The sequence below is a fragment of the Pyxicephalus adspersus genome, chromosome Z, assembly GCF_032062135.1.
Source record: "Pyxicephalus adspersus chromosome Z, UCB_Pads_2.0, whole genome shotgun sequence".
NCBI classification, from domain to species: domain Eukaryota; kingdom Metazoa; phylum Chordata; class Amphibia; order Anura; family Pyxicephalidae; genus Pyxicephalus; species Pyxicephalus adspersus.
This window is the reverse complement of record NC_092871.1, coordinates 50,483,556-50,504,958: the sequence shown is the minus strand read 5'-3', so window position 1 is coordinate 50,504,958 and position 21,403 is coordinate 50,483,556. Positions and strand designations below refer to the sequence as shown.

At 39.4% G+C, this 21,403-nt stretch overlaps 1 protein-coding gene across 6 annotated transcripts in view; it reads right to left on the bottom strand.

Annotated features, from left to right (window-relative positions):
- The window catches only part of EHMT1 (euchromatic histone lysine methyltransferase 1), a 74,713-nt gene extending 61,903 nt beyond the window's left edge, over positions 1 to 12,810 (bottom strand). For 4 of the 6 annotated variants that reach the window (XM_072430634.1, XM_072430635.1, XM_072430641.1 and 1 more), the window contains exon 1: positions 12,750 to 12,810. In XM_072430634.1, coding sequence (XP_072286735.1) covers positions 12,750 to 12,788 — 39 coding nt within the window. In that variant the 5' untranslated portion in view covers positions 12,789 to 12,810. Of the gene's footprint in view, positions 1 to 358; positions 648 to 1,554; positions 1,953 to 12,749 lie in introns of those variants that run through there. The other 2 variants (XM_072430638.1, XM_072430639.1) reach the window with 2 other exon arrangements.
- Positions 12,811 to 21,403: the final 8,593 nt, after the last annotated feature.

Here is a 21,403-nt window from a genome sequence, read left to right as displayed (position 1 = left end):
ATTGAAGTGTTTGTAAAGCCAAACAGCTTTTTCTTCATTTTGTATAGTGAAGGGTAGGGTAAGACTCTTTGCAATGTTTTTATTGCTGTTTGTGTCACCATTGCTTGTCTTTTTTTCCTGGTGACCATTGATAGACAGAAACTGAGGGGAAACGTAAAAATTTTCAGCCATTATAAAAAAAAAAAAAAATAGGTGGGAAAAGAAATCTCAAAAAGAAATGCTTTTTCGAATAGATTTCCTCTTATTTCCAGTTGCACCTTCAAAACAGGAAATCTCAACGGAATTTTTTTTTTTGAACCCTTCCCTACTCTTAGGGATTTCTGCTTTACATAAAACTTTACAAGTAGGATATACTCACTAAAAACTTCAGATGCTAAGCTTATAGATCATCAAACTCTTTACAAAACAATGATATTCAGCGAGACATCTGCCATTCTCTCTCAAGCTGCTGAGATCTAAAAACTATTCCTCATTCAAATGCTTAGACATAAGGAACCTAGAAAAGGTTAAAAAAATGAAGACATCAGCTGCCGTTATTTTTCATCAAGATATAAAAAGCTTATTTGCTAATGACCGAAAATAATTGCAGCCACACCATTACAGATTCTGACTGTCACAAGAGATATTAATAACAATTGCATCACTGGTTATTATTCTAAGGTAACCCTAACATTGGAAATAGGAGTGGGATGGACATTACCAAATACAGCAGATTTAGACCCCACTGTTCAGGCATTCAACAAGAAATCCAATTAGCAGGGCCACAGATAAAATCCAGCTTAATATTATAGCTCTTTAGAATTTAGCATACATGCACCTTACAAATGTAACATTGGTACCTTAAAAAACAAAGTAACCTTTCAGAGGAAGTAATAGCCTCTTTTTGTGGCTTAATTTTTTACTCAAAACAATTTATGCCAGGGTGTTAAAGAGCTGGACATTCTCTTTTAATGGCCTACTAATAAAGGTAAGATCGAGGTAGATCAATGCAACTTTGGGTGACTTAAAATCTACTATTGTGTTATAATGTGCAATGATTTTTGTGCACAGACTAAAAACCTGCTTTGCTTATAAAGAACAAGACATGCCTAAAAAGCATAAAGACTCTCAGAAGCACTTGCAGAATTAAAAATGACCACATTCAGCATTGATAGAATATGGAAATCAGAAAAAAAACACACATCTATATGATAAAAACATATACTAATGTCTGGGATTTCCTGTTAAACACTACCGGTAGGCAGATGGTAATCTGTTTAGCAAACCCTTAAACTACAAAGACATTTTGTTCTGTTTTTCTCACATAAATCACTTTTTTTAGTCTCCATAAACTGTCCAAGCCTGAAAACAAATATTTTGATTGTGTATTGGCTTTTGAACAGATCATCAGAGCATTGTCCAAAATAAGGGTCATTGTATATTTACTGAGATCTTGTCGATCTTTACAATAAAATTCTAGTCTATGAGCCTAAAATATTCTTCTCAAGTATATAAGAAGTTTCTTATGACACAAGTCACAGACATTTGTACAAAAGAAAGCAGGAGCAAACTCACAATATGCAAATTTTCCCCAGGTGCCTGGAAAAGAAATGAGACAAAGATTACAGCAAGCCAGCAGCCTGGTGACTAGTAGAAAAAAGGAGATCTAGGCAGCGATCAAGGTGTTGGTCTGCCGATCAAAACAATCTCTTCATGAATCCAGACAGTTAACACATGACAGACCTTCAAAGCAGGCCACTAGGCCATCACATTCCCTCCAGGAGCAGCTAAGGCCTTCACTGGTGTCTTCATGAGCTTCCAGCAACAGACACACTGGGAGCATGCTCAGTGCAGGCTCTTCCCTCTAGCTGGAGATCATGGCTTACAGCTTGTTTACAGAGGAAGGTTTATGAGATCAGCAAGAGCCACCACCAGGGCCTATTTCAATGGATTATCCAGAATAGTGGGTGAAACACACAAAATTCAGTAAACAGCCCTTAAAAACACACAAAAATTAGTTTAACTAGCTGCATAGGCACACTAGCAATGCTCAATATTCATGCTCAACTTTATATTATAAACCCTTTCATAATCGTTTACAAAGGAACCCCTAATGTCTATCCTTCTCAATCAAGGGCTGTACACCTTTAACTGTACAAAACACTCAAAGTAGATTAAATTTTGTTTAAGTTTAGAGGAAGAACCTCCTAAAAAATGACACAAGCTTTCACTGCAGAGCAAAACATTTGAGCTACAATGTACACATGTACAACCTTCTGCAACCCAGTCCAAGGTTTAAAAAGAAGTGTCATGGATAAGCATACATTATTACAGACTTTTAATCCGCCTTTATCTGTTTATGTTCAGCCCTTGGCCATGAAAAATTTCCCCTTGCATATACAACGATTTGTATGTATTCAAATCCTTTTAATACAGAGCTTCTGCAGCTTCCTGCTGCAAATGGTCAGATGGAAACAAACCAACGAACAAAACAATCTGTGCATAAGGATAAAGGTCTAAATGTTGCCACATTTTTTTAAAAAAATCCATTCTGCTTGTTTTATGTACACAAATTTACAACATTAAGCATCATGGCCTATTACAAAAAAAAATGCAAGTTTTAAGCCCTGGTCTGCAGTGAGTGTGGCCTTTCCAATTGACCATCCGCCATACATAAACAGTCAGTAAATACAAAGTAAAGTTGTAATAACAGTTAGTTATTAGTGTACCTAATAGTACATGTAGGAAAATTTTCACTAGTCTGAGAAAATGATTAGATCTGATGTGAATTCCACAGTCAACAAATTGTAAGCTTTTCGTAAAAATGGTTTTTCAATGAGATGCACAGGCAAACAAACTCATGACATGTGTATGAACAATGAAGCAAATCCATTCCCATCCCACCCCACATTCAGAAGGGCAGAATATTGCACATATATGTGTCTGTGTTTTCAGACTTCCAACCAAGTAATTACCTATCAGAGAAATCGATTTGACCAGCAGAGCACAGATCCGGTAGAGGATACACTCATAAGTCTAGGTCTAGTCAGCCAAATCTAATGGTACAAATACAATCTATGGAACTTTGCAGTGAGACCTCTCCACTACAGTTCTGGTCTATGTTTAACCCATCCTGAGGTATTCACATTGCTTTGTGGGTCATCAGCTGTCAGGCTTTGTACTTGGTGTCCAGAGAGTAAACAGTAACAGAAAGCCAAGTCAACAAAGAAAATAAAATTGTGTTATGGGGAATAAAGAAAACAAAAAAGTAAAAATCTGGAATGATAGAATATTATTTTGATTTCCTGTGCACAAATAACTTAAACTACATCCTATTATTAATATGAAATAACAGTATTTATATAGCACCAAATTTTATGCAGAGCTGTACATTAAACAGGTTGCAAATAACAGGCAGATACAGAAAGTGACACATGAAGGGGAGAGGGCTCTGCCCCGAACAGCTTACACTAAGTTTAGAGCATCATTACAAATGTGTACATATTCCTTCCCCAGAGAACAGGATTTGTCCTATTCCAGAGGAAAGACTCTTAAATAAACTCTAAGATTCATTTTGCATGGATGGGGGATGAGCAAGACAAGATCAAATCTGACAGGTAATTGGAGATAATATGTTTTTTTTATTCAGTACAAAAATGGCCAAGTAGGGCAGAGGTGTCTTCATTTTTTAATAGTGAGATACATAAAAATTATATAGTATGTATGTAACACACACACACACTGAACTGTAGATTGAAGCATAAACTGAAGCTGCAGCACCACCGTCAGGGAGTAAGCCATCACTGTACAACATATAAAAGTAAAACTGCTAGTTTAATTCCAAGGTTTTGTGCCACTAAAGTGGTACGTATACCAAGAATATTACTTTACTTAGGACACTGCATATCTAAGAATAGTATCCCCTGAAAGGCACATTGTGAAAAATAAACAACTTAAAAAGAGTTTGAATAGAAACTCTTTGAGAGTTTTTCAATATATAAATATATTACCTGACCCTTCCCTATGGAGTATAAACTTCCCAACTTTCAGACTAGGATCACAATCCGGTTTAAATGCCAGCAATGCTTCTCTGACCCGTCAAGCTCCTACCTAAGTCACTGATTTCTGACTTGATCACAACAGGCCAAGTAAAACCCAGTGGGACTGTAGACACTCTTCTCCGTGGTCCAGTTTCGGTTCCCATCGGGGCTGAATAAATTAACTCCCTTCCTATGAGCTCAGGCCATAATGGTGTACTCTGCACAAAACAGTGCTCACATGTCCAATTCTAAGCACACTTAGACAATGGATGATTTAAAAAACACACACCTCTTTTAGAGAAACTGTTCACATCAATACAACAGGTGCTCTTTTTATATTTGTATACACACATCCACATCTATTCCTCACTGATTGCCTAATATTCATGAAAAAAAAAAAAAGTTCTGAGACCATTTCAATCCTCTGCTTCATCAGATTTTCTCAATTTAAACCCCAAGGAAAAGATACAGAATAAAAAATGGTGTTTAAAAAGATGGTAATGTTGATAAAACAGGAAATGTCTTAGGAAAGATGGGACCACCAATGTAAAGGCAATGTCTGTTCACGTATCTTATCTCTCCCTGCAGCATCCTCCATATGGACCAGACACCTGCAGGATATCACACCAGCTTCTGAATCCCTGTGATACCAATTTACCCCGAGTGTAGATTAATCTCCCCATTACTGCCCTATTACAGCCCAATTGTCTGTGCACTCCCAGGGGAAGCTGGAATGTTAACCTGTAAAGGCTGGATTGGAGGACGAAGGATTTAAAGAGTTCTATTTGAACTTGAAACAATCACACAACACAACATAAATTAGGAAAATGAACCCTTTCCATCTAGATATATGAATGGGTAACCCATAGACAGTCTGAAAGTCAAGCATATGTTAATAATTACAAACACAAGGATGTGTAGGTGACCACACCTCCTCAACACATCAATGCTGAGCAGTATAAAGCAATAAAACAGTCAGAAGTTCTAACCCAACTTCCTTTTTACTAGAAATGTGTTTTTGTTTGAGTACCAGTCGGAGAGATTTACCACTGCTTTCTATCCTGATAGGAGGTGGGCGGAAATCTCCTCAACAGTCTAGAAAGCATTATTAGTATTTTGAAGTCAGTGTAAAATTATTTTCTTGAGAAGTCTTTAACCTATGGGTTGTACTGCCACAGACTGAAGGTCAGACAAGTGCAGCGCAGTGCAGGATAACACTTCCTATTACCAATATACCTCAGTTCTCAGCAAAGCCATAGGGACAGCATAGTTATAAACACTTTGATGCTGAAAAGAATAGGAAACGCACACAGATCTAGCGGAATTAGTCCTGGCAAGAAAAGTTGGAACCTAATCCCTGAGACTATAAACTTGAATAGAACAGAATAACAGAAATGGGAGTTCAAAAAATTATGTGCATAAATATCTCTGGCAAGTCAAACAATACTTTATGGGTTTTAACTAAGCAGTAAAGGCTAAACTTTAAAATAATGTACAGGTAAAGTAATTTTTCCACTATGAATTTATAAAAACTAAGATTCCTGAACTGCTAAAAAACTAATTTCTTGGAAGTAAAGTTGAGCATTTGGTTCAGTAGTTTCCCATACATGTCTGAAACAAGCATGCAAAGAACTGTGACAAGTTTTGGGACAATACGTTTAAACATCTGAGCTGCGTACTAAATCTGGGTCAGTGATACGGAAGTTATTAAGACAGATTCAGAACACCAACCAGGCAAGCTGCACATATTTAGAAACAAGTAGAAAATGGCGGCTTACATATTCTCTCATTAAAAGGTCACCTCTAACATACAACAAATGTATCTAACACGTGCAGAATACAATAACCTAGGAGCGGTTTCTAAGGTAAAGCCATCAAAAACTTAACAACTGAATGCTACTTTTTAAGTTCAGGTCGACTTTAGGCCATTGACTACTGTTTGCCGTGAAACTTGATCCTCTCCAGGAATCCTTCATAAATGTCCTGCAAGGAATCCACACACAGTCTGTAGCACTAATGTGGACAGGATTTCCCATCCTGAGACCAGGCACAATTATGTAATATGATAAACTCTTCTGTACATGTTCCTCTCCTCCTCCTGTGTCACTGTCATTTTCAACCCTATTTAATGTACAGCGCTGCATAGTATCTTGGCACTATATAAATCCTGTTTATTAACAATAATAACACTATGAGATTAGCCCCTGGCCTGCATGATCTGTAACCACAATGGGTTTATCTGGGAAACCAGGAGTAACAATCCACATTTGGTTGCTAGTATAAATATTGCAAAGGGACCAAGCAGGAGCTACTTTTCATTTTAAACCAAAACAACAATCTGAGCTCAGTGAATGGCAACTGTGCTAAATCTGACAGTTATAAATTCTAAAAATTTAAAAAAAAAATCTACATTAAAATGTTTAAACAAAGCATTTTGGCTTCAATTCCCTTACAGATGAAGATGTCGGCTACCATTGCTGACCACCTGACAATGCAGTTTGCCTAGCACTCATGTACATTTAACGGTTCCATTACTTTCTGAATCTTTACTGACTGCCTGCTTGTCCCCATTCCGAAAAAAAATCTAAACCTGAGCACAAATAGATATTAAACACAAATGCATAAAGATATGTATTTATTTAAAAATACATATCTTAAATATGTATTTAATACATTAAATTTTTTTTTTTACTGGAATACCAGAATATGACCTAATTTTAGGCTTTTATTTTCCCTTGAATGGCAGCTTGCTGGCTGGAAGAAGTAACATTACTTTCCTGCATTTAAAGCAAATCCGGAATCCTGCATTTTAAAGTGTTATCATAGAACATGTTAACAGCTAAGAGCAGACAGATGACCTTAAACAGTCTGTTGCTGCTCTTTCATTAACTTAATTCTATTGCTTTTTGCTTCTTAAGGTGATGTGTTAAAATGAGGAAAAATTTTGGCTTAGCCTATAGGTTCTGCTCCTAACATCTTGGTGCTAGGTACCATAGGACACCTTCACAGCTCTTGTGCTGTCCATGCTTGATGAGTTAGAGCAGGGGTCAGAAAACTTTGTTGGCTACTAGGCCATTTTAGGAGGCCAAGAAGGCACACTAGGCCGGACTCTCCCTCGAGTCCCGAGGTGATGGCTTCGACCCCCATCACGAACGCCTCTGAAGAGGAGAGGGAATTTCCCCTTACCCCGGAACTGTTAATGCCGGCGTGGTAAATAGGGAAGGGAGGCATAACAAGGTGGCCCAAGAGCCGCGGGTTGCTGACCCCTGCCGGCGGGGATAGGGCCGGATTGATAGGGGGCCGTTAGGCCGGAATGGACTACTGGCTAGGCCGTATCTGGCCTAAAGCCCGGAGTTTGCCTAACCCTGGGTTGGAGCTTACCGGCAGCTGGACTGGACAACTGGAATGGTTTTAACGTTTTGGCTTTCTATATTATTGGAGACATATTTAAATCAGAAGTTTTTCTGCCCACAGTTTAGCCTTATACTCACTGGGGAACTGCAAACTATTTTGTGCTCATCTCATGTTTTCACCTTGGCATTCTTTTTCCAAACCTGACACATTTGCCTCATAAATCCCTACAATTGATAGCAACATTTTATCAAGAGCAAAGCACCTTATGTATACCACCAAATCTGGAAGCCTTGGATAATATCAAACTCTCAATACAAGCGTTCTGTTGTGGTTTATAATTTTCTAAAGAGTCTTTTCTAGCAAAGCAGTTTAAATTAACCTGGTAAACATGTGAAACACAATGGCTGGAATCTGGAATAACTAAATACTTGCAGTTCACATTTATCTGACAAACAATATAAACTTGTTTTAAATGTTTAGTGATTACACTTTACAAAAAAAACTGATCATATATTCAGTTCTGTGACCCACCAATTTCTCAGTATTTTCACTGACAAAATGTAATCAGATTAGGTTTTTAAATGCTTAACTAAAGATGTGTTTCTGTTTTGTTTTTCTATTTTATTTTGTCTGCAAGTTTGTTTTAACATTACATAGCAAAAAAAAAAAAAAAAAAAAAAAAAAAACAGAAAGAGTTCATATTGTAAGCTGTATGGCTGAAAACAACCAAAGATAATCAGTAACCAAAATGACTGCAAAAATGGCACCGTTGCATTGGTTTTGTAAATAAATATGAAGTCAACAGAACTCCAAAACGGAATATTTAAACAAAATGCGTTTCAGGGCAGTTCAAATTCCATTTGAACATTGTCCTTTTCAGCCTACCAAGTACCAGACTAACGCCTTTTCAATTCATACTGTACTCACCACACCGCCACATTCTGTTCTATGGGGAGGGGAGGATAAGCAAGCGGCACTCCACTGCTTCCTCCTCCATAGAGCAGTACAGCAGTCATTCATCAATCTACCAGAGCAGATTGCTAAATGACATCAGGGAACTGCTGTTTACACGCTAGATTTCCAAGCTCATTGTTCATCTTGGTCCGCAATCTGATGTTTTTATAGGGCTTAACTCTAACCTACCAATCTTTCTCCTCCATATACATCCTCATCGTTTCTAGATATCACCCAACCTCAGCTCTGCACACAACCTTCCTTTCTTCTTATAGTAATTGTGTGTTATGCAAAAGTTTGGACACTAAGTTAAAGGTTATCTTCTTGTGGAGATTTCTGCCCACTTTTCTTGCTGATCACTTTTAATTCTGAGATATCTTTGACAGTGTTTGCATGCACAGAATACAACTACAACCACAGATGTTAAATTACTTTTCATTCATTGGATTGTGATAGTCATTCTAAAACCTTCAGCTTGCTTTTCTTCTTGTAGCTCATTGTGGCTTTTAATGATTACCGTTTGTTGTAGAAGCAATTCTCCATATTTACACCAGAAATTTGCTTATATTTAATATTTAGTGGAATGTTCCGTAAAGTTACATTCTGTATGCTGCTGTTGGCCATACCACCTCAAAGCTAAACCTTCCATGTAGTCATATGAGGGATCAGCCTTTGCCTTTCTGGTCAGCATACAAAAAATTCATTCTAAAATAATGTTTGTTTTTTTCTTCCGATCTTGCCTTGCATTTTTCTTTTAGGCTAGAGAAAGTTATGCATACACATTTGCACTTTTTTAAACACTGTTCACAAACGTCAGAATAAAACTTTAATATAAAATATACTTTAATGTAAGTAACTTAGGCTAAGTCTATACCAACTTTAATTTTAAAAGCTTATAAATGCCCATACAGAATCTGTATGAGTTTCAAATCAATTTTAAATATGTTTTAAACCAAGGTAAGCACCAGAGAAAAGTTAGAATAGGGGAGACGCCTCCCAGACGTCCCATTCATGTCAATTAGGGTGTTTAGAACATTTAGAGGCATTTGAAGCATTTTTGGCTATTTAGAAGGTGTTTTATCGAGTTTTAACACTTTCCCTGCAGGATGTGTTTTCTCTACAGCCCAACAGGATGTGTTTTCTCTACAGCCCAACAAGAAAATGCTCTGTATAATGCATGTATGTATGCATTATAAACATGCAGCATAGTGTGGTGTATGTATGATCATAAACATGCAGCATAGTGTGGTGTATGTATGCATTATAAACATGCATAGGCCAATGCTGCGTTTTTATTTACACTAATAGGCTTGTGTAAACAAATGACTCTTCTGTGTAAATAAATACTGGGAACATATTTCTAAAATGGCATGAAATCTTTCAGGTGTTTTAAAGGGCAGAAACTAGTGCATCATTTTGCAATCAGGCTTTATTGAAGAAACAGGCAATGTGCCTTCTGCATAAAACATATTTATTATTATTCCTTATCTGTCTGATCCCTGCTGGAAGAAAACAGCACCAAATAAACCCCCATGTACATGCACAGGAGTCATCCCGGTCAAGCCAAACATGATAGCTAAAGATCTGGAAGCAGAAAGAAAAGCAAAAGAAGATGGCGGCCCCATGATAGAATAGGGAAAGTTGAGTTTAAGTTGCAATCAGGCATTACCTCTCCCTTCTGCAATAAAGGACCTGACAGGTCAGATATTATTTTAATTTTGGAATTTAGTTTTGATTTACCTGTTTTGTGAACTTTACATTGACTACTTTATAAACATGCAGCATAGTGTGGTGTATGTATGCATTATAAACATGCAGCATAGTGTGGTGTATGTATGATGTATGTATGCATTATAAACATGCAGCATAGTGTGGTGAATGTATGTATGCATTATAAACATGCAGCATAGTGTGGTGTATGTATGCATTATAAACACGCAGCATAGTGTGGTGAATGTATGTATGCATTATAAACATGCAGCATAGTGTGGTGTATGTATGCATTAGCCTTTCTCTAAGTCTTAAAGCTTCATTCACACTGTGACACATTCTGTGGCTGTGACTTACTGTGATGCACAACTACCTGCATTGCTGTTTGTTGTGATGCTCAGTGCAGGCGTATATAGGGAGAACGTCAGACAGTGAAATATATCTGATGTTCCTGAGTATCAAACATGATTTGTAGGGCAGTGTAACAAACTGCACATAGTGAGAGTAGGCCCTCAGTCCTCGCTGCTTCTGGCATGCTTCAAAGATGGGCATCGAAATGCAATGCCAAACCTTCCAATGCAATGAGCTATCGATCTCCTCAGATTAGTAAGCCTTTCAATTCCATTCTGACATGACCATAAAAAGTGCATCAGGAGATTTGTGTTTTATCTCAAACTCACTGTTATTTAAAAATTGTGGAAGGGTGTGTTCCACCAAGGATAGTTACCCCAAAAGATAGGAAGGGGTGCACTCCGGTGTGCCAAGCCTGAACTAATACTAGAGAGAATCCGGAGGAGAGAGAGAAAGACAGGCTTTTGTAGGGCACAATATTTTTCTTAAAAACTAAACTTTATTTGCTTTGAAAATCCTATAACTAGACAGAGGTATCCTATACCAGTGGTTAAAAAGTTATCCTGGTCTCAAAAACATGCATGTGTAGTATTTGAGTGTCAAATTCTGTTTACAACAAAAACGTGTTTTGTTGTAACAATTTTTTGTTGTAAACAGAATTTGACACTCAAAAATACTACATGTTTGTTTTTGAGACTAGGACACCTATGTTAGTTTAACACTGGCATAGGATACCTCTGTCTAGTTTTAGGATTTTCAAAGCAAATAAAGTTTAGTTTTTAAGAAAAATATTGTGCCCTACAAAAGCCTGTCTTTCTCTTTCCCTCCTCCTAATTCTCTCTAATCATTGTGGAATCAATGTTCCCCTCTAAATCTACATTAGCAGAAAACATGGCAATGGATTGGAAAGGTTCATTAAGGGTGCCCAAGAACGGATAGCATGCCAGTGCACCAGAACATGACTTGTGGTGTGCTAAAGCACACATTACAACAACACTGTGGGAACAGGAATTACGTGCACGGTTATTTTGGATTATTTAGTACTTTAAAGGTCATCAAAACAGTACATTAACTATATTGCAGGGAATAACTGCAGCGTGCCCTGAACTAATGTGGTGTGTGCAGTCTGGATGCAGCATTTCACTGTCACTGCAGTGTTTGCAGGTTCTTCCTACAAAAAACTTAACTTAAGATGCTTTTGGGTGGATACTGAAAAGTTGGTTCAAAATATTGGGATTGTCACCCACCTACAGCTTCTTCCCACCCAACTTACTGCACACAGGTAGGTAGATAAGGGTTATGAAAGGTGCAAGACACAAGAAGAGGACATTGGGGTACACAACAATTCAAGAAGGAGACTGGGGCTACAAGGCACAAAGGTGAAAGAGAGAGCAGATAGGTTCATAACAATGGTAGAGTGGGACTTTTTGTTAGGATAGGTACCAAAAGGAGAGAGAGGGTCCACAGGATAATGGTGCAATGTGCAGACCAGGTGCATAGGGGGGAGAGATAGGAGGGAGGGGGGATAGGAGGGTGTATGGGGGGTCCTCAGGACACAATGGTGCAATGTGGGGATGAGGGGAGGGGTTTGCAGAGCACAAAGATAAGAGGGAGAGAAACAAAGGTGCAGCGAAAGGGCTGTGGGTAACAAAAGGTACAAAGGACAGGGAGAGGGTCCATGGAACTAAAGCTACAACAAGGAGACGGGGGCTTTGTGGGGCAGAAAGATACAGGGGGGGGCAGAAAGATACAGGGGGGGGGGGGGCAGGAAATGCAATGAGGAGGCAAGGGTTGCACAGGGCAGGTAGGTAAGGCAGTGCCGGTAGTACAGGGCACATATACAGGTGGTGCGGGCATTGTACGAGTAGAGAGGAAGGCAGAGTTCTTGGCACTGGTAGGGAAGAGTTATGGAGGCTGGTTGGGCACAGGGTGGATGGATAGCAGGGTCAGACATGAGCAGGTATATGAGTAAGGGGCACACAGGTGGGTGATAGGAGAGCAGGGTAGATGTGGCGGGGATCAGGGCACCGGATGGTGCAGGGAGTACAGCACTCACATGGACAGTGGGGCAGCGCTTACACCGGGCTATGGCCGCACAGGAAGCAGCACGGTTATGAGGTGTAAGCCACAGACGGACAGCGGCGGGTAAGCACGGGGGGTGGGAACACTTAGTTTAGGTTGCAGGGGGTGCACAGATGGAAAGGACACAGAGAGGCGCACAGATGGAGAGCACACAGGCGGTACAGACTGAGTTCTCATGAACATGGCGCACACATCCCTCCTCACAGCCCCATCCGGGGTCCCCTCTCCCTCACACGCCGAGAGGGACCCCCACTTTCTCGCTCCCGCCATCCTCCTCACCTCAGCATCCAGTGTGGCCATGGCTCCGACCCCAAGCATAGCCCCGCCCTGCCACCTTTCCCGTCATAGACACGCCCACTTGATCTCGCTCTGCCCTCTGCGGAGGGGGGATTAGCTTAGGGCGCATGCGCGGCTTTACTTCGTTACGTACATCAAGATGGAGGTGTTAGGTCATGTGATGCCTTCTAACTCCGTACAGCGGAAGGCAAAGTAAGCATTAAACTTAAAAGAGACTTCATATAACTGAGACTTGTAGTTCTTTCGTGGCAACCAGTAAGCTTTTAGGATAGTAGGCTGGTTAGTTTGGTGTATTATCCTAAATCATCCATATTTGTTGTCTGAGCCATGTGGATGTTTTTTGTAACTCATGCTACCAGATAGTGGGGAATCACAAAATCACTTGCTAACAAATTAAAGATGGCTTTCCAAACCAGATATATTTCTGAATCCTAGACATGCTTCGTCCTTTCAGTAACATTGGGGACAACCTAAAAACACACGGGACAGCATTGTACAACCTTAATAATTTTTAGAGAAAATATTCCACAGATGGTCACAAATTCAATTAGTCTGATGTACAGAATTTGTAACCTTATACAACTGGTGAAGATTTCCGATGTGATCTTTATTGTAATATGGTGTTACTTGGAGGCATTCAGTATTGTGGAGGTGTACGGATCCTTCCCAGAATTATCTGGGCCTATCTGATCGGCTGCCTGATGTTCCCAAAAGTCTGCGCAGGTCACATTTCAGGCATTGCTTGCTATACAAGATAAACATCTGAGCGGATTTTCTCTATACTAATTGTGCAGCTTTTCCTATTACAGCATTGCCATGGCCATACTGAAATCAGTCTAACACAGTGAACAGACATTATTATTATTATTATACAGTATTTGATGGCTACAGTATATGATGGCTAATATAGTGCCATCATATTACACAGTGCTGTACATAGTCGTGTCACTAACTGTCCCTCAAAGGAGCTCACAATCTAATGTCCCTACTGTAGTCATATGTGAATAATGTAGTCTAAGGTCAATTGTTAGGGAGAAGCCAATTAACCTAACTGCATGTTTTTGGGATGTGGGAGGAAACTGGAGTACCCAGAGGAAACCCACGCAGACACAGGGAGAACTTGGAAACTCCATGCAGATAATGTCCTGGCTGGGGATCAAACCTGGGACCTAGCGCTGCAAAGGCCAGAGTGCTAACCCCTGAGCCACAGTGCTGCTTGAGATGACTGTTTGAGCCTATACTGCTGCCCTCCTGCATGATCACATTACTACCGCCGCCAACAATGACCGCTTCTGTTTCCTCTCCATAGAAAAGAACAACATTGTATGTACAGCATCTCTTCAGTCTGTAAACTATCACTAACAATAAGTCAACTAACAATAAACACGTCCTTATAGTGTATGGTGCGACAATCAGCATTTTCTTCAGAACAGAGAAAGGTAAAAATCTGCAAAAATCGTCCGCTAGAGTTACGCACTATAGCTGGCTATATATGCTGTAGATATTTCGAAGATATTCCAATTTTATTTGATAAAAACATCAAGTCTACCATGGATGCATTGGAAAATACAGCATTCGCAATCAACATTTGTTTTATTTATTAATGGAATATTAATCTAGAATTCCCATTCGTTGCTCAAACTATGCCACTGCCACCATTGTGGCCACCGTTATTATTTAGCAGGAGGAGGTTTTAATAATATTGGGGGTCAGAGCAAGAGAGTGGCATTAACCCGGCAAGAAAATGGGGCTGGTCAACAGGTGCACGGCAACCAGATAAACAATATCAGGGAGATATAATTATTATTATTAATAAACAGGATTTATGTAGCGCCAAGATATTACGCAGCGCTGTACATTAAATAGGGATTGCAAATGACAGACTAATACAGACAGTGATATAGGAGGAGAGGACCCTGCCCCAAAGAGCTTACAATCTAGTAGGTGGGGGAATTTCACACACAATAGGATGGGAGATATGTAGTGGTGGGAAAGACATATGGGAGAAGGGAGATAGGACGGTAGTTGGAGGGTAGGGAGGGGTCCAGTGAGGGTTTCTTTAAGATAGGGAGAATTATGGCATGTTTAAAAGCTGAGGGGTATTTACCAGTAGAAAGGGAGAGGTTAAATAGTTCGGTTAGGGCAGGGGCCGGGGTGGAGGAATGGGCACCGAGTAGATCAGAGGGAATTGGGTCAAGTGGACAGGTAGTAGATGGAGATGATGAGAGAAGAGAAGAGACTTCATCCACAGTAATAGGGCTGAGGGGGGGCCAGTGATGATTTACAGGTGGAAGGGGTGGGTATGGTTGAAGTGGCTCGGTGGGCAGAGACATCATGTCTCATAATCATGTCTAGATATCGAATATTTCCCTGGTTATGCACCAATTCACCAGTTTATGGTCACCTTATAGCGGGACTAAACTATGAAAAACAAAAATTGCTACCGAGCAGGTCCTTTATTGCAGAAAAGTAAGTGCATTAAAGTGCATAAATAAAATAAGCTTACCTGCCTCGCTGCAGTTTATATTTTAAACTCATCTGTCCATTACCCGTTGCAGGCACCCCCCTTTACCTTTCACTCCATTCTGGAGGTCAAAGCGTCAGCGATCTTTATTGGAAAGGCCATAATTACATCATTTCCACACCTCTGCTGGAATAAACAGCATATCCTGGCATCCTTTCCTGCATCCCCACCTATTATTGCAGAGCAAATGAAACCATAAACCCAACTGATTTCAACCAACCAATACAGAGCACAACATTAAACATGCTGTGTACTTTGCCAATATGCACTGTGGAAGGTTACATGGTCAGGTCACTAGTTTGTTGTGTAGGTGTACTTTTGGCAGTCATTAGAAATGAATTGGATCACCCCCGAAATACATCAACTTGCATTACAAGTGTGCAACCCTAATTGACTTCCTCCCAAAATGGCCTATATGTGTTGATAACATATGACTATTGATGGGAAATTCATTTGTGAGCCCCTCTGACCCTCCCTTTTCTTCTGCATCCCAATCTTTGACATTCTTGATTGGCTGGGCTGGGATGACATGACTACTGTGCAAGTGCACCTGCGCAGTTGAGCAATTTTTGGCAGCTGGACGCCAATTAGGCATGTAAGAATATATATTGTAAAAGTGACATTGTCCCTTTTGTCAATAGGGGCCTGCCCATTTTTAAAGTAAACTTTAGTTCCAACTTTTATTTTAAAAACAAATAGCTTAGCAGTAGGGATGGAAGACCATTCCAGAGAGTTGGGGCAGCTCTAGAGAAGTCTTGTATCCGTGCGTGTGATGAGGTTATGAGTGAGGAAGTCATTAGTAGTTCATTGGAGGAGCGGAGAGAGCGGCAGGGGGAGTTTTTTTTTACCCAGTCAGAAATGTAAGTGGGGCAATAACTGTGGAATATATATTGTAGAAGTGACATTGCTTGTCCCTTTTGTCAATAGGGGCCTGCTTGATGCCCATTTTTAAAGTAAACTTTAGTTCCAACTTTTATTTTAAAAACAAATAGCTTAGCAGTAGGGATGGAAGACCATCCAGTGCTTCTGTGCAGGTTCCATATGGCTAAAGTTTACATAATTCTTTTTGAAATTCAATAAACACAAACTTAGCTGACAATCCAATTGAAGTGTAATCTTTTACAATATGATATATTTATCATATTGAAAAAAAGAATCAAACAACTATTACTTTGAAACAATCTTTGTAAGTGAACTAAACTCTCCATTATAGATACTCCTTCAAATCATACACCCATGGTATGCAAAACGTCCAAAAAACAAAAAAATAATGTCCTGTTACAATGTAAGCCTAAAACATTCACTTACATTTGTAAAAGGGAAGGAGTCCCTGAGGATGGTATATAATGGTTAAGCCAAGGTTGCCATACAGCCAAAAATGTATCATGAGAATCATTAATAATGGCCGTAATCTTTTTGTTAATCATTGTCCTATGCATACCGTTTTTAATTTCCATAATATTCAATCCAGAAGTTTTCCATGCATGTGCAATAGTCTGCTTGGTAACCATAAAAATATGCAAAATAAGAGCAAAAGATTTACTATCAACATTGGGAATAGGGATGTGAAAGAGCGCATGCCGTGGGTTTTTTGGCAAATTTATCCCCACTACAGTATAAATCATGTGGTATAATTTCATCCACATTCTGGCCACTTTAGGGCAAAGCCACCATATATGGCACATGGTACCTTTTGCTGAGCATCCTCTAAAACAAATTGGCGACATCGAGGGGAACAAATTTGCCATTTTAGCAGGGGCAAGACATTGTATTAGAACCTTAAAAGAATTTTCCAGAGCAAATACATTTCTAGAAGATTTGGGAATAGCCTGCCATAAATTAAGGGCATCCTCCTCTGAAAAAACTATAGCAAGCTCCCTTTCCCATGCTGATAAATACGACAACAGTTTACAAAATTGTACTTTATTAATTGATGCTTATAGAAAAGAAATCGCACCCACAAAGAATGGCCTATCTCTACAGACTCGTTCAAAGGCCGTGATAGTTAAAGAGGGCAGTGGGCTACCAAACAGACCATTAAGAAAGTGTCCAGTTTGCAAATAACAAAAAAGTTCCCGACTGGGAATATTATACTTCTCTTTTAAATAGCTGAAGAAGTGTACCTCTCAACTAGATATCATAGATCCTACTGTGGTAAAAAAAAAATTTAATCCACCATTTGAAACTAGACCTATTATTAAAACTCGGTTGGAAAAGTGTATTATCAAATAGATCCATTAATGGACGGTGAAGACTGATTTATTTAGCTTTGTTCTTAAGAGAATCCCAAAGCCGTAGCATATGAAGTCGATTCTTATATACATATAAGCACCCCACTCTGATTTATTTTATTGGTAGTAGGTCCACTGTAACTGGTAGATAGACATAGGCCAGAAGTTACTTTGGCCGTTCCTGTTTTCCCTGGTCCATAACTGTCATCAGCCAAGAAACCGGCATCAGCAGTGTAAAACTGGCCTTATTATTCAAGAAAGAGAAATTCTTTTTTAGACAAGTGTTTTTTCTACAACAATTGAGAGACTTCAGATGCCACAATAGTGTAAGTTTAACAAGGACTTTGGAATGTATTTTTAAAATGCCAGAAAAATAAATACCCAAAATGTGACCTGGTCATCCCTATGCTACAGTAGGAGGGCTGAAGTGTGAGATGGAGTAGCAGCACAAAAAGCCAATCAGTTAATTTTCTGGCAAAAAGAGTTTTAATTGGAAGAAAAAGCAGAGTGACAAAATATTGAGCTTATCACTGTGCTGCGTCTGCTTTTACTGTCCAGTTTCAGGCTTGGGCAGGTCTGACTTAGGGGAAGCGTGTTAAATAATTTTGGTTCTTAGACTACAGATAGCAAATGGCAGAAAGAATAAAAATCTATATGGCATAAGTAAGTAAAAGCTGGTTTTGTTATTGTTTAAAAGGTCTTTTTTTTTGTGCTTTACCTGCTCGGTGATGTTTTAAATAATGAATATATCTAGAGCAGGGGTGCCCAGCAGGTGGATAGTGATCTACCGGTAGATCGCAAAGGCAAGGCGCACAAGGGTTATTAAATCCAAGTTTTTATTTTTAGTAGATCATTTTGACTTGGTCATTTTAAAAGTAGCTTGCAATCCAAAAAAAGTGTGGGCACCCCTGATCTAGAGTATAGAAAAATGATGCCTACAAGAGAAACCATTATTTTTTTTTTTTGGTGTGGTTAACACCCCTTATGAACCAATATAGAGGGCCCTATTTTTTGGTCATATTTTATTATACATATGGTTATGTTCCAGTACTGGTAATAAATCATAGCAAAAATAGGCATTCTTGTCAGTATTGACTGCTGCATGAGTTTTGGACTTGTGCAGAGACCTTAGCTTTAAATCTCCATACATGTTAAGGAAACCTGCAGCGAGGAACTATAGAGGCTGCCTCTGCTGACCTCCCCTTCTGAGAATGCTAGTTACCTGGCATACTTACCCACTGATTTTTATACTTTTAGGTTTCTGGTCTGGGACAAGAATATAAAAACTTCTGATTTTAAATATTGGTACTGTAACTCAAGAAGTTACAGGGTCTTAAGAAAAGTCATTTTTAAAATGAGATTAGAGATGGAAGCCCCTATATTACTTCCTTGACAGGTTCAATTTAAATTGATTTTGTGCTTTGGCTTTGCAGGAGTCATACACTGCTCCATACTCAGAATACCCAGAACTATTTTCACTGCTCCCATCAGCTGTGGGGAATAGCAAAAATGATACAAAAGCTGAGAAAAGGCTCTGCAGTGTCAGGAAGTTGAGGTCACCTATGTAATAGTCTCAACATTTTTTCAAAAAAGCTGGTTGGAGGGGAGAAGTTGTCAGGAAGCAATCAGGAAAACACTGGGCCCCAAAGCAACATCTTGGATTTGGACCTGGACTGTGCTCCCCACACTAAAAGAGCCATTACAGAAGTTGGAGACCTGCATAGGGCATATTTGCACACCATGGGTCATGGAACACAGTCACAGTTGTCACCAAAGGTTCTCTGTCTCATTGCACCTCTTGTCTACCTGAAGCGCTGTCTGAGCCTTCACTATGGCAGAACTATAGAGGACCAGGCAGGTGACATCAATGTGCACAACTCATAGTCTGCAATACAACAATATTGATAATAGAAAGGGGAACAGAATATTTATTGTCTTGTTTCTGAGGGGCTTTCTGCCTTTGGCCTTGGGCTCAAAAAAACTGCTATGATTATCCTTACACCACTGGAAATTTTGTAAACTATAAATCCTTCACAGCCATAGAACACAAAGGCAGAACTAAACAATGACTTCACTAATCTGACAGGTAAAACAGTTTTTGGGTTTTTTCTTGCTTGGCTGAAGGTTTTAGAATATATTTCTATAGCAGGGCCCCCAGTTATGCTGGTAGAACATAACCTTTCTCTGAAGACTGATATAAATCCATTACAATCCTCAGTGCTCACACATGGAAATAAGTTCGGTACAGAAAGACAGCTGCTATAAAGCCAAAAGATTTGATCTCAGCTAAGGAAATCTCACTCATTACTTCTCTCCCAGGAAAAGACCAGGTCACTTCAGGACAGCGTGGATGGATTTGTCCAGCTTGAACCCACCAGAGTAATTACCAGGTGACCTATACTTGATTGTCTACTTTTTGAAGTCAAAGCCATCATCGGCCATTTCATTTGAACAGCGAATGATAATTGTAAAGAGCATCTGATGGTTGCTGCCAAGTATCTCTGCTTGGGCAGTGAACTCCAGCATAGAGCCCATCTGTATATGAGGTCATGGATAAAGAGAGTTGGTATATACAAAAAGAAAGCAAACAATGTATGCTTCTAGATAAAACCCCCGCTATTAATAAAAAAAATCCACAACTACGCTGCAATTTCATAAGCCACAAAATTTGTTTCCTATGTAAAAGCAGTTGTGACTTTTTCTGAAGCAATTTCATAAGCCACAAAATTTGTTTCCTATGTAAAAAGCAGTTGTGACTTTTTTCTGAAGCAAAAATAATGATTTTCTTTGCTATAGATGGGTTGGCCTATAGAGATGGTCAGTTTCATGAGAGAGATCGAGAGAGAAATGGGCCTCTGGCTGCCATCACATGAGTAATAATGCAGGAGGCCACCATGCCAATCTCATCATTATCCCAGCATGTAGGCACTGGTGCCAGAGCAGGCAATGCTGCATTACTGGTCCCAGACTGCCATCTAGTGGCTATTCTGCATAATTCCCCAGACAGGCAGCTTTTCAAAATAGGAGTCCAACCTTACCAAACCAAGTAAAACACAAACAGTATACATCTACCATAGACTTGTGAAAAGAAAAAAAATAGTAAATCAAACAGGCTAATACTTAAGTTTCATGTGAAAAGTCCAATGGAAATGATTTTGCTGGATAATATCGATCTGGTTCTTTTTGCCTAACTAACACAAAGCCACATCTCTGGAGGAAATATATAACAGTTTTGGGTGCCTTTCAAATTAAATGTACTGTTCTAGATCTTGGCACCAATAAAAACCAAAAACATCATGTACGATCAGCATCATGGATGGGACCCCCAAGTGTTTGCAAGTCATTGTGCTGGGAACCCCAAATGTCAGTGAATCACTATTTTGGAAGCCTCGGGTGTCAGCATATCATGGTTCAGGCAGCCCCAAATATTGGCTTATCGATTTTCTGAGACTTCCAAGTGCTAGGTTGTCATTGTTCTGGGACCACAAATGTTAGTGCTTGTAAATTTCCTAATGCAGGCCAAACATTTAGCAGCCATGAGTTTGCAGCCCTGTTCTTCCTTCTTTCAGATTCCCACCAATTCATACCTTTCAGTTTTGGTTAATTGCAGAACCAAATGTGTTACTGTAACTAACAATACAAACGTTAGTATGTTCTAGAGCCATTTCTTTTTAATGGCACCCTGATTAACCCCCGATGGAAACATGTATGCACTGATGTGCACCACATTGCATGAACACGCACTACATTACAACAAATGATGCATGTCTAGAATTTTCTTGCTTTCTTCTTCTGTGTTAGGAGATCATTAATTTGACAAAACATACTGTAATGTAAGGACAAAAAAACATATGTGAACGGGCCCAAAAATTAAAACAAAA